Source organism: Arvicanthis niloticus, chromosome 2 (genome assembly GCF_011762505.2).
Source record: "Arvicanthis niloticus isolate mArvNil1 chromosome 2, mArvNil1.pat.X, whole genome shotgun sequence".
NCBI classification, from domain to species: domain Eukaryota; kingdom Metazoa; phylum Chordata; class Mammalia; order Rodentia; family Muridae; genus Arvicanthis; species Arvicanthis niloticus.
The window spans coordinates 36,693,743-36,709,045 of NC_047659.1; the positions used below are offsets into that span (position 1 = coordinate 36,693,743).

The following is a 15,303-nucleotide window of genomic DNA, read 5'->3' on the forward strand; positions in this document are numbered from 1 at the left end:
CCCCCCTCCCCAGGCTTTTCTGTTGAAATCCTAACTCACAAGACAACATGTTGGGAAATGAGAGCCTCTGATAAGTGATTAAATCATCAAGCCCTCACAAGTGGAGTTAGTGTCCTAGTGAAATGGAGCCCAGAGAGTGAAGAGTGACTCTCACTAAATGAAATCTGACTTAACACCATTGCTCTTACAGAACAAACCGAAGTCAAAGGACAGAGGGACATAACAAATCCACATCTCCATCATTTTCTATTAATCTGTATAGTCAGAAGGAAAACAATCTGAAAAAAAAAAAGCCATGACTTTTATGGAGACTTGAATGTGTAGAATCAAATTTTAAAAATATTGCCTCCGCCAAGGACAGAAGAAGGTGTAAACTGAATTCTGTGTAGTGATTTGCGTTCATGTACCTCTCTGATTTTTCGGAGGATGAATTCTTGTTCCTGAGTGGAATAAATTGTGAGTAGGTCACCTCCCTCCCAGCTGCAGACAAATACAAAGCCTTCCCACTCCCCGGGGTGGGCGTAGAAGAGATACTCAGCGTTCTGATAGAATTGCCACAGCGTATCTGCAAGGAAACCACAGGATCATGAGGACGCTCTCAGGACAAGCAAGAGATGTAAGGGGGACTTGAAGGAGCATGGGCTAAGATTGACTCCTAAATTGTAATGTGGTCATTTGGCATTTTAAAAAATGGGTGTGAGTATGTGTGGATACACGCACAGATGTGCATGTGCACACACTTATAATTCACTTATTTTCTTAGTCTACCCCACTTGAGGTTCCTTCACCAGTTTTCATAGGTCAAGAATAGATCCGTATTTTAAAATACTATGCCGTGAAACGGAGGCATGATGTTAATTCCAACCCTACTTAATGAGTAGTGAGTGTACCTATTACTTTGATTATGCCCTTCTTGATCTGATGATTTGAATTAATTAGTCCCAGATTGATATATAAGAGCATGGGTGTGTGGAAGGATTGGATAAGGCACTAATATTAACTCCTTCGTGGAGTGATTTAGAAGTTAGAGAATTGCCAAGTTGGCCCTTACCAAGATGGTACCAGTCTGGAAAATTGGGTTTCACATCTGCAGAGCAAAAGCAAAACATGTTACCTGAGACTTCTGCACAGGTGCACAGTTTCTGAACTCCCTCAGCTCTAACCACACTATTCTTCACCTTCAAAAACATAAGTTTAAGGACAGATATTCTGTACTGTCTAGACTCTGTGAAGAGTTAGAATGTGCATCTCCAGAGTCCTAAAGCAAGGACATGGACACTTGCTGGTGGCTACTGCGAGTGAGACATTGTGCTGGGTGCATCTACACAGAGTGCAGCGCTCTTGTGTGCTTTTGATGTCAGAGGGATATTTCTTTTATCTGTGCTTACTCCCGAACTGTCAGCTGGTGACCTTGGCACAGGGTATCTCGCTGTCGCCCCTACTTTGACTGTGACCCCTGCTTTAACTAAGCTAGCATAGCTAGGTTCATCAGGCAGGGTGTTGGCAGTGTGGCTCGGGGCTCTAGTGCTGAGATTATGAATCTCTGGGACTCTTCATTTGAGAAAGGGCTGCTGGGTATCATTAAAATGCAAACATACAGCAAAGGGCTTGTACCTCTTGGGATTTTGCATATCCACTCGTGTTTGGAAGCGCAGTTCGAGGGCAACAATGTTTTGTTTGCCTTATACACAGCACAGTTTTTCCCATCTTCTTCAAAATTAGCATTGTCTAAAAATGAAGAGACAACCTGCGGCAGACGAAGTTCATTATTCCTTAATGACGATCCCCCAAAAGGAGTTTTGGAAGATTCAAGGTACCCATGAATGCAAGTACTGTTGGCAACCTGGAGGTTGCAACCCCCCTTGGAGGTCAAACAGCCCTTTCACAGACCATCAGAAAACACAGGTATTTACATTACAACTCATAACCGTAGCAGATTTACAGTTATGAAGTAGCAAGGAAAGTCATTTTATGGTTGGAGGTCACCACAGCATGAGGAACGTATTGAAGGGTAAGAATGTTAGGAATGCTGAGGACTGCTGCTCAAGGGACTTCAGAGGGATCTTCAGAAGTGTCTGCCTGTCATTCCAGGGTAAGAGTGGTCCACATTTGTAAACACTAAGCTAATGGGTACTTCACATTTTTTTTTTCTTTTGTTTCTTACAAAGAGGCATGAGGGGCTGGGGAGATAAGGCAGCTAGTAACGACCTTGTTGTGCCATGCATAAGGACCTGGGCGCAATCTGAAGCACCCACATTGAAGATTAAGAAAAAAAAAATCCAACAGGACAGTCAGTATGTGCCTGCTATCCCAGTACTGTGGAAGTGAAGGTAAGGACCCTGGGCTTGCCAGCCAGTGCAGCCTGATTAAGTTCCAGGTTTAGTTGGGGAGTCCTGCCTCAAAAAAAGATAAAGAGTGACAGAGAAAGACATCGACTGCTGGCTTCCCCACACATGCAGATGTACCCAAGCAAAATTGCACAAGCACACAATTGTCTTCTCCAGAGGAAATCAGATGTACACTTCATTCTGAGCTTGCAATGTTGAAGTGGTTTGAATAGCACCCCCCCCCCATAGGCTCGTAGAGTGGCACTATTTGAAATAATTAGGACAGGTGGCCTTGGTAGAGTAGGTGTGGCCTTAAAGGAGGAAGTGTGTCACTGGGGTGGGATTTGAGGTTTCAGTTGCAGAGCCAGGCTGGGAGGCTTCTCTCTCCTGATTGGCTATCTGCCAATCAGGGTGTAGAAGGTTTGGCTCTTTCTCCAGCACCACGTCTACCTGTGTGCCACTGTGCTTTCTGCCATATGATAATGAACTAGACCTCTGAACTGCCAGCCTGCTCCAGTGAAATATTTTCCCTTATAAGAATTGCTGTGGTCATGGTGTCTCTTCACAGCAATAGAACGTTGACTAAGACAACTGTTTCCTGGGGTCTTGGGTAAGCTTGGAGTTTCAGGGATGTCCCAGAGTTTGGTATCATCTTTGATGCCATTTATTTGCTAAGCATTTATACTAAATGCTAAGCATTATGTTTTAAGGACTAAAGTCTAAGAGCTAGTCTTTTTGTTTGTTTTAGTTTTTTGAGAAAGGGTCTCAGTACTTAATGTTGGCTGGCCTGGAACTCACGATATAAACCAGACTGGCCTCAAACGCATAGAAATCTACCTGCCTCTCTCTCTCAAGTGCTGGGATTAAAGAAATGTGACTCCATGCCTGGCTCCAGAGAAAAACTAGCATTGTTTTGAGTGACAGCATAGTATAGAAAATTCCCACAACAGATGCCTTTAAATGAGGTGTAAACCTTTTCAACTATTTAATGATTACCTGACAGAAAAGTAGATGAAATTAGGGTATATATATATATATATATATATATATATATATATATATATGATTTGAAGCCACTTTGAACTATTTAACTATGCACAAAGGTACGTGTCAACTCATCCAGGGTCTCTCTAGCCACGTGAGTTATAAGTTATAATTCATTTTGTCCAGTGGGCTGTGCTGAGCACATCAGTACACCAGTACACTTAGTCTTCTTGGTTCTTAGGCAAATTGTCTGTCCTTCTGTTATGAGTGAGTTTGTGTGACTAAAGCAAAGTATTTCCACTTCTATGTGTTACATTTCATTTCCCAAGAGCAAAATGGCTTTAGCACCCCTTCCGTTTCTGGGTCTCAGCTTCTTCTTTAGCAAAAGAAATGGGCAGAGCTGAGGGATCTAAATCCTCTCTCGGTCTCTTTGCACTCTTTATTCTTGACACCCTTTTTCACAGAAGCAATGTTGGCATGGAAAATGTGGCTAGTATCATGTTTAAACTAGCATTTCTCTGTTATTATTGTTCCCTGTAGATGCACACAGGCTTTCTTGTTTGGTTGTTTTTCTTTTCTTTTAAATCTCCTCTCAGCTACGAATTTGAACTCTGTCTTCTGAATAGGCTCCCCCCCCCCCGCCCTCCCAAGTTGGTCTTTATCCATACTTGGCTGCTGGTATTGTACAAAGTGGGACAACCTGTGTGCAGATCCTGGCTACCCTGTGTAATATGTTATGTGGATTAATTGCTCTATTGTCCACTGGCACAGGCTGCTAAGAAGGTCTGGGAAACAGCAGCTGTCTCAAATGGTCCCTGAAGGCTGGTTCTAACCGCCTCCTTTCAGAGTTGAAATTGTGTCCTGTAATTTTCCTTGTCACCTTGATAGAAATCTGAGAATTCCTTAGTGCACCTGGAAAAACAATGGGCCATCCGGGTCCTTCTTCCTGTTCCCAGAGGTTGTGGGTATGGGGTGGACTGAAAAGCAAGCCTCTGCTTCTTCTGGAACTACCTGGTCTGAGCTATTTCTAAGGCTGATGGCATTTGTCCTTTTTCAGAGATAGAGTAAAAATTCTCTCTCTCTCTCTCTCTCTCTCTCTCTCTCTCTCTGTCTCTTTCTCTGTCTCTCTTTCTGTCTCTCTGCCTGTCTCCCCCCCACCCCCCCCCGTGTGTGTGTGTGTGTGTGTGTGTGTGTGTGTTGGGGAGGTAGAGACCAGAGAATGGTGTCCTGTGTCTTTCTCTATGTTGACCTCTCTACCTTATGGCTTTGACAGAGGATCTTCTCACTGAACCAGGATCTCCCCATTCTGGCCAGGCTGGTTGGCCAGCAAGTTTTAGAGATCTACCAGTCTCAGTTCCTGGATGCTGGAGTTATATGTAGTTACACCTAGCTCTTTATGTGGGTACTGGAGATTTGAACTCAGGTCCTCATGGGTACAGAGCAAGCATTCTTTCCATTAAGCTTTCTCATAAGCTACTAAGTAGTTTCTTTCTCACTGTGACATGAAGAAAGGCCACGTACTCACACAGTCCAGCATTCTGCAGGAAAGGAGGGTGGCTTAGAAGTCTGGTATTACTGTAAAGATCATGGGAGGCAGTTTAAGGCAGTATTTTTGGAGATTTGGATTTCCTCTCAGGATGAAATATAGGGACCTCAGAACAGTATGGTCACTGGAGATTTCTCAGGACCGTGGAACAATCACTGTCTTAGCCAAGGCTTAGGGCAAATGTCCCAAAGTGCTACAGCCACTTCCAGGTTCTCTTAGTTTTTGTACTGAGTTGGTTCAGAACTACCTGGCTCGACTACATCTCCAGAATATAGTGTGAAACGACTTACAGGAGACCCGTCCGACCACGTCCAAGAACCAGCATTCAATGGGTTCCTTTTATTAAATCCGATCCAGAACTGCCTTTCTTGGGTCCTAGGAAGAGAAGAAACAAGGGTGTTCTTTCCAATCTTATTCCCAGCATTAGACGGAAGGTTCTGTGGGACGGTGAACAGAAAGAACCCATGCTAATTGGCAGGATCAGGCAAGTAGACATAAACGGATTGGGCATCCTTTTACATGCAAAATCCTGCATTTATGAAATGAGGGGAGGCGTTTAGACTCACATGCTCCTGTGTGGCTTGCTCGGAGCTCATGGGGAGAGAAATAAACCTATACTTTATCAACTGTTTGTGTGTTTTATACAAGTGATCCCCATCATACCTATTTACTAAAAGGGACACAGAAAGTTTGGGGACTATTTTTTTCTTCCAGTTTCCAACACAAATAACTCTGAGGCAAATCAGCCTGGGCCATGGAAGATTAACTTGAGCAGTCACCACTGGTTTAGACTTGGCGAGAAGCTTCACAGAGAATCATCATCCCTCCTATCAGGCAGAGAACAAACATGTCAGCTTGTGGAGTACTCAATAAATCAAGCAATAAAGCCTAATTGTAGGACGAACCATCTCACTGAGATAATTTTCTGGGAATAATTTTGAAGAATTAAAGATTTAAGAGACTCAGAAGTCGTGACAGATGCTTTCTCATGCTTAACTGCAGAGAAGCGTGCTCACTCTGCAGGGTCACTTCTCACTTCTCACTTGGACAGAGGTCCAAGTTAAATGGAATGCCTCTGAGGTCACCGGTGCCTGGGTGGCTACTAGTGATGTCACACTTCTAAGAAGATGAAGGTGACCTGTAGAAGCCAGGCCAGGGTTGGTAACCTCCAGGACACAGGCAAGGAACCAGTGTCGCGCTCCTCACACTGGGAATATTTAGTCTAATTCTCACTGATTTTCCCGTTCTTTGTTTTCCTTGTTCTACTGGCTCACAGAAGACAAATTGATATTTATTTCTCTCCACTAATTTCCTAAATTGTGTAATTTTTAAAATAACACACATTTGACACAGCTGAATTCCTTCAGTAGCCTGGGGAAAAATAAAGCATAAATCATACAACTTTCATGTTCAGATGGTAAAGATCAATAATTTGAAAGAGGCACAGAATTCTACTACGAACTTTAAGTAAGTATGGACGGAAAGAATGTCATTACTTTTGATCTTAAAGGGAAAGTGTTTACAGATCTGGTCTATGGGCAGAATGTGTAAGCATGGCTTGCAAGGGGTTAAAATACCAAAACACAGCAGAGCATGACAGTGGAAGCTGTCCCTCAGAGCTCACAAGCAATCCAGTCAATGAGGAAGCTTCTTCAATACCAGCCTCACAGAGTCTGAGGTGCCATAGAGGGCTCTGTCCCAAGGTGCCCAGTATGCAGGCTCTGATGGAAACCAAGGGCTTGGGTCAGTGGTTCCCCTAGGAACTCGTGGTTCCATGGGCTGTTAAGAAGCTCATTTCCAAGGGAAAACCATTTTGTAGGGAAAGTGCTTCCTGCTAGAAGTCTTCATAATACTGATTCATAGCATATTTCTAATAGTGTACATTGTTCTTTAGTTTTATTTGATCCTTCTGATGCTATATTTCTTACCCCTCTTAAAGAACAATAACAATAGCTCCTCCACCGAATCCTTTTTATATGGAACCACTCTAAGATCACCTGCATCATTTTTGTAAACACTAAAGGTGAATAATCTGATGGTTGTTCACATTCACTTATGGGAGTAGCCTATGAAGCCTTTAGATTATTTCCAGTTTAAACTTAGTTAACAGGGTTGGGAATTTAGCTCAGTGGTATAGAGTATATCCTCCCTGGGTTTGGCCACAAACAAATGAATAAACTAACCAATCAGCCAGCCAGCCAACCAACCAAACAACCAGCCAGCCAGCCAGCCGGTCAGCCAACCAACCAATTAAAACCAGACTACATCCATAACTTCATGAGTACGGACATTCTAACAACTGATGCACACTAATGGTTGAACACTGGTTTCTTCACATTACAATTACAGAGCTGGTTCGGATTTTGTTTTAAGCTGTTGGGATTCCCTTCCCCGACAAAATCTTAAATGGACTCTCATCTATAGAAAACCCTTATCAGTAGAATGGGATTGTGTTTTCTGGGGGCTCCCAAGCAAGGAACCAAAAGCTCTGCCCAGATGGTCCCATTTAATCTAAGTCCCTCAGAATCCTCAGACAACACGTTGAAATCCACCACACTAGATACAGTTGGAAGCAAAGCTCTAAAAAAAGTCTGATCAAAGGCACAAAAAAAGATTTTCATATCTAAACAATGATCACTTTGTTCTTTGTTTTTATGCAGTGTAAACTTGGTGCAATACAAACACAAAACTTTATGAGGACAATATTATTTCTATCACAAGCAGTGACTAGCTATTTTTTTAAAAGCGAAACAAATACTGATCTTTTAAACAACCACCTGGGATACTCATCTCTAAGCAGGCACTATTAGGAGACAATTTTTTACTATAATCTTCTTAAAATTAGTAAGTATTTACCAATTAAATTTTGAATGTAGAAGCTCATTCACAAAATTTTCTTCCTCTATGTGGGCAAAGCTTGCGAGGTGAGCTCCAAACTCCTCACAGAAAGCTTCAGCTTCTCTCCACGATCTTTTCCTCAGGACCTTTTCGCTGTGAAACACCTGTAGAGCAACACAAAACAGCAAAGCTGCTGAGTTTTCCTTTTCTTTCTTCTTTGGGGGGGGGGGGGGAGGTATGTGGCAGAAAAGAGGGAGACTTCTTCCATACTGAGCATGGACTCTTTCCACTGAGCCAGACTTCTGCCCCTTTCTTATTCTTCATTGAAATTTTGATTTGAAGGAGTAACATATATCACACCAGAACATGTCCAGTTCTTATAAGACTTTCGGCTCCCTCTACTTTCCTTGGTGTCTTTTTCACTAGACCTCTTATGACAGACATAGAGATTTCTCTTAATAAATGTTTGTCAATACGTAAGGAAAATCAGGTCAAGAGACATTAAGAATACTGTAAAGTCGAACACCTATAACCTGGCACAGGCCCAGAACACCTTGTTTCCAGAATCCATCCATTTCTATTCCGGCAGTCTGCCTGTGGCAAGTTAGAATTCGAGGAATGACAATGACGTTGTTGGATCCATTGCAAGCAAGGATAAACAAGGCCCAAGACCTAGAACAGGTTTATTTCTAGGGTCTTTGGTTCTTCGCTGAGCTGGCAGCTCCATGGTATCTAAATTCTCTGCCATTTATCAGCTGTTGTGGCACCAGGAAGCAGTTGCTTTTGGAGCATCTGCTTTTGTTTTAAGATCTGGCAGGAGGCAAAAGACCCAGAGCTCCCAGTCTGGGGCCTCTGAACCCTCACTGTTTGTAACTAAGGTTACTAAGCTTGACCCTCTAATGGTGCAAGTTACAATCTCTGGCCAGCTTTCACTGGGCTGAGTTGCCAAGACCAGAATGAATGTCTTTCCAAATTCTGTGGACCAAAGCACAGCCTTTCCATCTTTTAAATTATATGTCAAACCTTGCCTCCTTCGGGAACCTCTCCCTGAATCACTCTAAATTCATAAATCCACCACCAGAGCATCAGGCACACCTTGTATTTGTTGACACGTCAGGGTGACAGATAGAAAAAAAAAAAAAAACCCACTGTACTGGGAGTCCCAAGACCCAGGGATTTATTCCAACTCTGTCAATAAATAATTGTGATCTTGGGCAAATCACTTCATCATCCTGGCTTCGGTTCACTCATTTTTGAAGTTTAACTTACTGCTCCATGAGGTCGTGTCTGGGCCCTTTATTTATGCATTTTATTTATGCATTTTATGTAGGGATTTCTAGTGTGTACATTTAAACAAGGAACATTCAGCTGTGCTTCCTGCTACATTCTTACTGCAATGTTTGTGGGCTCCTGTCTGTCTCCATGTTGGATGTGCCCAGTGGATAGGGAAGAACTTTTCCCACAGTTTTGGAGAATTCCTCCCTATCAGATGAACCAAGAGAAGACTACCAAACCCAAGACTAATTTTTTTTTTTAAGGGTATTTCTAATAAGACAGTTGTAACAATTGGTTTAAACCACAGATATAAAGCTGATTTGCAAGCAGACATTTCTTCGGATTTCACATGTATATCATGTATGCATCTCATATAAACTGAACATTCTTAATCTGGAAATTGAAGTTATGAACTACTCTAACATCTGAAACTTCTGTGGTAGTAATTCTTGCCTTCTGACTGTTATAAGTGGCTAGAACATTTCATGTTCTAAACACTGCATAAAATGACCTATGGGCCATGTGTACACAGTGTATGTAAAACAAATGAATTTTGTATTTAGACTTAAGTCCCAACCCCAAGATATCTCCTTATATATATGTAAATATTGCAACACCTTAATCTCCAAACCTTCTCGCTTTAAATATTTACATGTATACATATAAATATACATTTATATATATGTAAATATATAAAATGTAGGGGCTGGAGAGCTGGCTCAGTGGTTAAGAGCACTGACTGCTCTTCTAGAGGTTCTGAGCATATAGTGGCTCATGACCGTCTGTATTGGGATCTGATGCCCTCTTCTGGCATACATGGAGACAGAGCACTCATATACATAAATAAATAAATATATAAGTAAATACAAAGATAAACTTGTAGGAAAATTATGTATATATATCTTTAAATATGTAAATATATACATAAACATATATGTATATATTTATATATACATACACAAATATACATACATACCAACCATCTGCATTACCTTGTTTGATCTTCAGGTGTCTAGCAGGCTTTAAAGTCTTTCTTTAGTATAAGAATTATTTCATAACAAGTACTTTATGCGTGGGCTTACAAACAGTATAGAACAACACAATTTTAATACCTATTGAGTGCTGGCTTCCTTTGTTTGTTACATGCTTGGCAATATAGACAGCATTGACTGGTGCCTTTGTACTTATTATAGAAAGACAATTTCATAAATGACCATGGCTGCCCTTACTTTGTTCCTTCGTGATTACACATCTGGTTCAGAATGTTCTGAGAATGCAACACCCGGAGGAAAGGAGGAACTGTCCTTGTCCCTCCCGGAACAGGGATTCCTGCAGTGTTTTATTCCAGTGGACCCAAGGGGTTTGTGAGGCATAAAGCCCAGAAAAGAGTGATTTCCCAAGCCCTGGGCTGTGGTGGGAATATAGTCTATCTGCCACCCTGGGTAACTGTCCTGAGCCTCAAGGGATCAGCTTGCCAGGATCCTAGGATTCTACTATTTCTTGCAGCCTAACTGTGAACAGTAAAGTAGATTTGCCTGACTTATGGGAGTGGTCTGCCATCCTGGACTTGAACTCTGGCAGGTGAAATTGTACAAAAATTCTAGGAACTGGCCTACATAGTGCATAGCACTAAGTACTTAGAACTAAGTAATCCTTGAGATTAAAACTGATACATAGCATTTCTGCCTTCAGTGACTCTGTGGATAGCTGCCATTTAAAAAAAAAAAAATAGAATTATTTGGAATATAAACACAGAAGAGAGGCAATGGATAGGGCCTGAGCATATGCTGTGTACCAGGCACTGTGAAAAAAAAAAAAAGCTTAGAATAAAAAAAGGAGGGGGTGGGATTCATGAACCAAATGAATATGCAGATAGCTTTGACATCACCTTGAAGCAACTAGCCAGACCAGAGTCTGATTCCCAATCCATATAGCAGGAGTTAAAGGGCCAGTTCTCTTCAAACTTTGTTTTGTTCCAGGTTTTGACTGGTGTCTTGCACAGAGACATTGCCTTAAAGTTGCTACAATCCTTCACTTCCCAGCGACCAAGTGAACTTCCTCCTCGCACAACAACGCAGCCACCACGATTGCCTAAAAGCAGAAAAACAAGCCATCTTAGTATAATATGATTATAGCATTCTTGTGCTCCAAAGACAGCTCTCTGGAGTGTTGGATAATTGACACATCGTAATGAAGCACCAGAGAAGAACAACAGACTTGAAAAAAAGATGCCTCATTGGCACAATTATCTCATTTCCCTTCATCTCTGGAGAGAAGAACAGAAAACAGGATCATGAGAGAAAAGAGGCCGTGAAGCCTGAAATTTGGACATTGTCTGCTTTGAGCTCAGATGGTGAATGACAGGAAGTGAGGTGCAGTTCCAGTGTGAAGCTGAAGAATGCCCTACCCGTGCCTGGAAACCTCATTTCGAGGATCACAATGAGAAGTGCAGAGCGCTCATCCCCTGAGAACAAGGTGCATCAGGGCAAACTAGTCACATGAATAATGGATTCAAGGCAGACAAGAAACACAACAAAGACCCAAACTCTTCAGCCACAAGCCAGAAAGAATGGAGAAAATGAGATAAACTCTTGAAATGGGATCTCAGGGGGTTGAAGGGAGAAGCAGCAGCTATCAGGGAAATGAAGGGAGAGATGGCTTCTAAATGAGACACAGAGCACACCAACCTCACAGTGAATACTGTGTAAAATATTAGAGGTAAAGCATCTTCAGTTATAGCTGAACCTTCACTTGTTCTTTTGTGTGTGTGTTAAACATGAAATATACTTTTCCATAGAAACAAGTGTTCAGAATCCTAATGAAGATTTTGGAGACATGGTTTTACTAATTAGTCCAGGCTGGGCCTCATAACCGTGAAATTCCTTTCTCCATCTCCTGAAACCAAAGTGTGGACCCACTGTGCCTGGCCCATTGAAACAATGTCTACATTTAGTGAAGTTTCTTAAGTTTGTGCAAAATGTATACAATTTATAGGACCACTAAAAACCTGCATTTCACACCTCAGTGGATATTAGTTGAAAACAATCCTGTTTTAAAAACTGGATGAGACCAGAGATTGGTCTGGCCAGTTGCTTCAAGGAACATTGCCATTGTTCCTTTTTTTTCCCCCTTGAGTCCAGGCTGATCACTCAAATCAAACGAATCTGACATTCAACAACTATAGGAAAGGATGCATCTACAACATGCCTGGATACAGGATAGGGTCTGCTCAAAGGCCTTAGGGGTGGGGAGAGAGCTCAGAAGGAGCAACAGAGTCTGCCGGAAGAGCTCTGTCAGCAAAGAGTTTATGGGAGGTGCCATTTGAGTTGAGTTTTGAAGGATGAAAAAGGGAAAGGGTTTTCAAGGTGGCCTTGTAAAAATCAAGAGACACTGGAGGAGTGGGTACACCTGGAGCCTTGTGACAATTTTGGATATATAAGCATTTTAAGGTTATGTAGTTGTTTGGCACAAGGAGGTATTTATCTGGTTTAATTTTCCCTTAGAAGAAACGGCTACTTTTTATTTCAGATATCAGGTAGCTAGAATTGTCCTTATGTATACAGACAAGCTCATGGGTCAAAAAGACCCACAAAGATGAAACAAGCAGATGTAAAGTACGAAATACACTATGCATGGCTTACATCGAACAAAGAAGAGTCATACAAAGTCCAACAGACATCTACGGTGGCCCAGACAACTGCTTAGAACTTAGATGGGGTTTGGATGGGGCAGGGGGGAGGTAAGCAACGGAGTTCATAACAACATTTTCTGGTCCAGTGAGTGTAACTTTGTGATGAGGCCCATAACCCGGCTGGGTCATAGGCAAGAGAGGAAAGGTATGTGCTTTCTGAAGTTATGTTGAACTGTGGAACCCAGATGCAAGGCCCATACATAATACTATAGCACTGGGCTGTTCTAGTTGGTGGGAAACAGCTCATCTGATTCCCCCACCCTTCCTTTGAGGCATCCTGGTGGGGACTTTCCTTTACCACAGAGCATGGGTAGGAGGCCCTTCTAGAAAGAATTTCTAACTTGGAACCTTAAGTCTGGGATTCTAGTCTTTGCACAAATATTTAATAACTCGACATTTGAATGGATTAATTAACCACAACAAGTCTTGTTGAAAATAGATAATCTCCTTTCTTCTCATGGGTCTTCATGAAGATCAAGTGAAATCATTATTAACACGGACTCTGTGAAACAGAAAGCTAACCCCATCTCTATACTTCTTATGGGCATTTTCATTACAAAACTGGGATTTTTTTTTTTTTTTTTTTATGACACAAGTTCTGCTGTGTGTTCAAGAGTGTTTAAAAGGCTTGACTCAGCAAGTTTACAGTAATACTTTTTTTGCTGGCTTGGCATTTTGTCTCACTTGCCCGCATTAGACAGTGATTAACTAGCTATGGTTTTAGACACTGTGGATATTCAAGTCATCTTCATTAGTGAGGAAGGAGATGTTTGTGGCCTACCATGAAGATGGAAAGTGCTGCGGGAATGTTATTGGTATTCTAAAGTGGTTAACTTAATGTATCATTTGACCCAAATTTTAGCATCTCAGCCCCAGAGCCGCAGTAAACTGGTGTAATAAAGGGATGCTGGGCTTAGGGAGACACAATGTGGAATCTGCAAGTCAGTTTGTGGAGAAGCTTGCCGAGCCAAATAATAAGGGAAGGATAGATAAAAGGGGCAGCGGCAGGCATCTCCCAAAACACTGCTCTTCCATTGGATAACCCACTTCCCATTGGAGAAGGACAGATACCATCCATCTCGCTATCGGTGAACCTCAAATCTCACATTTTAATGCATTCTCTGGACCCACCATTCCACCTTGCTCCCCATCACCGTCTCCCTAAACCACCAGCAGAAAGACTTCCTGTAACTACGAGATTCAAATTCGTAATTCTAGACGTTCCCATGTGTGACTACAGCTACTCACAGGAAGTGAATTGCACTGTGGAAACTGTCAACTTTGACCTCTCTGGTCAAATCCTTAGCTATAAGCTGACCAAATCAAGCCAATTGTGGTCTCGGGGAAGGAAGGAGTTGTGCTGGGCCATGGCGTCTCTAGAGAGTTATTTGACTTGGTCTGTTGAGTTGCTTTCAGTTCCCTTCTCACTTCTCAAGTCTCTACCTGTCTCCCCTCCCTCTCCCCTCTCCCCTCTTCCACAGCAAGACAAAGCTTCCAGGACAGGGAGGATAAACTTCACTGAATGCCCCAATCTGCTTAGCACTGTGTTGGCCACTTTATGCAGTCTTTCTGCTGTTTAATTTCAAAAAACTCTCAGAGGTGGAGACTGTGGAAACATTTTCTGATGGTAAAACGAAGGCACAAAGATGTGCTGACTTGCCACAGGCCACAGACTTAGAGCACTTGATCCTGGCCTGGAAATCAGACTTATCAGAGTCTGACTGTGAGGTGGTAGGGAGGCCTAGAGACGTGTACACAGATGCTAGAGGAACAAGTTCCCTTGAGGTTATGGTCCCTGTGTTACTACTTAGGTCTTGTCAACTTGACATAAACTGACACATATCTGGGAGGAGGGAGCCTCAGCTGAGGACTTTCCTCCATCAGATTGGCCTGTGGTCATGTCTGTGGGGGGTATTTTCTTGATTTCTAATTAATGCAGGAGGTCCCAGCCCACTGTGGATGGTACCATCTCTGGACAAGTAGACCTAGGCAGTAAAAGAAAGCTCATCAAGCCAGAGCGAACAAGCCATTAAACAGCGTTTTATCAAGGCCTCTGCTTCAGTTCCTGTATCCAGGTTTCTGTCTTGAATTCTTTGATGATGGATGTTATGATTGGAACATGGAAGCCCCATAAACACTTTTCTTCTGTCTTAGTTAGTGAAGGGACATGACCAAAGCAACTCTTATAAAGACAAGCATTTAACTGGGGCTGGCTTACAATTTCAGAGGTTCAGTCCATAGCCTCATGGCAGGAAGCATGGCGGCATGCAGGCAGACATGATGCTGGAGAAGTCCTACATCTTAATCTGAAGTCAGCCAGGAGGAGACTGTCTTCCACAGGCAGCCAGGAGGGGGCCTCTGATTCCACACTGGGCAGAGTTTGAGCATAGGAGACCTCAAAGTCCATCTACACAGTGACACACTTCCTCCAAATGGCCACACCTACTCCAATAAGGCCACCCCTCCTTTATGGCCAAGCATTCAAACACGAGAGTCTATGGGGGCCATACCTATTCAAACCACTACACTTCCTAAGCTGCTTTTGGTCAGTGTTTTGAAAAGGCTATTGAGAACAAGCCTCCTCTTGCACTAAGTTCATGCCCTATGTATCAACCAACCCCTGGTACCCCCGACACAGCATG

General features: G+C 42.5%; 1 protein-coding gene across 2 annotated transcripts in view; it reads right to left on the minus strand.

Annotated features, from left to right (window-relative positions):
- Window positions 1–15,303, minus strand: part of Pla2r1 (phospholipase A2 receptor 1) — a 122,638-nt gene that overhangs the window by 26,811 nt on the left and 80,524 nt on the right. The window contains exons 12-17 of one of the 2 annotated variants that reach the window (XM_034496575.3): window positions 10,859–11,061; window positions 7,714–7,859; window positions 5,148–5,232; window positions 1,615–1,747; window positions 1,052–1,087; window positions 408–565 (exon numbers count right to left, since the gene is read on the minus strand). In XM_034496575.3, the coding sequence (XP_034352466.1) occupies window positions 408–565; window positions 1,052–1,087; window positions 1,615–1,747; window positions 5,148–5,232; window positions 7,714–7,859; window positions 10,859–11,061 (761 nt within the window). The remainder of the gene's footprint in view (window positions 1–407; window positions 566–1,051; window positions 1,088–1,614; window positions 1,748–5,147; window positions 5,233–7,713; window positions 7,860–10,858; window positions 11,062–15,303) is intronic. The other variant, XM_076928811.1, reaches the window with a different exon arrangement.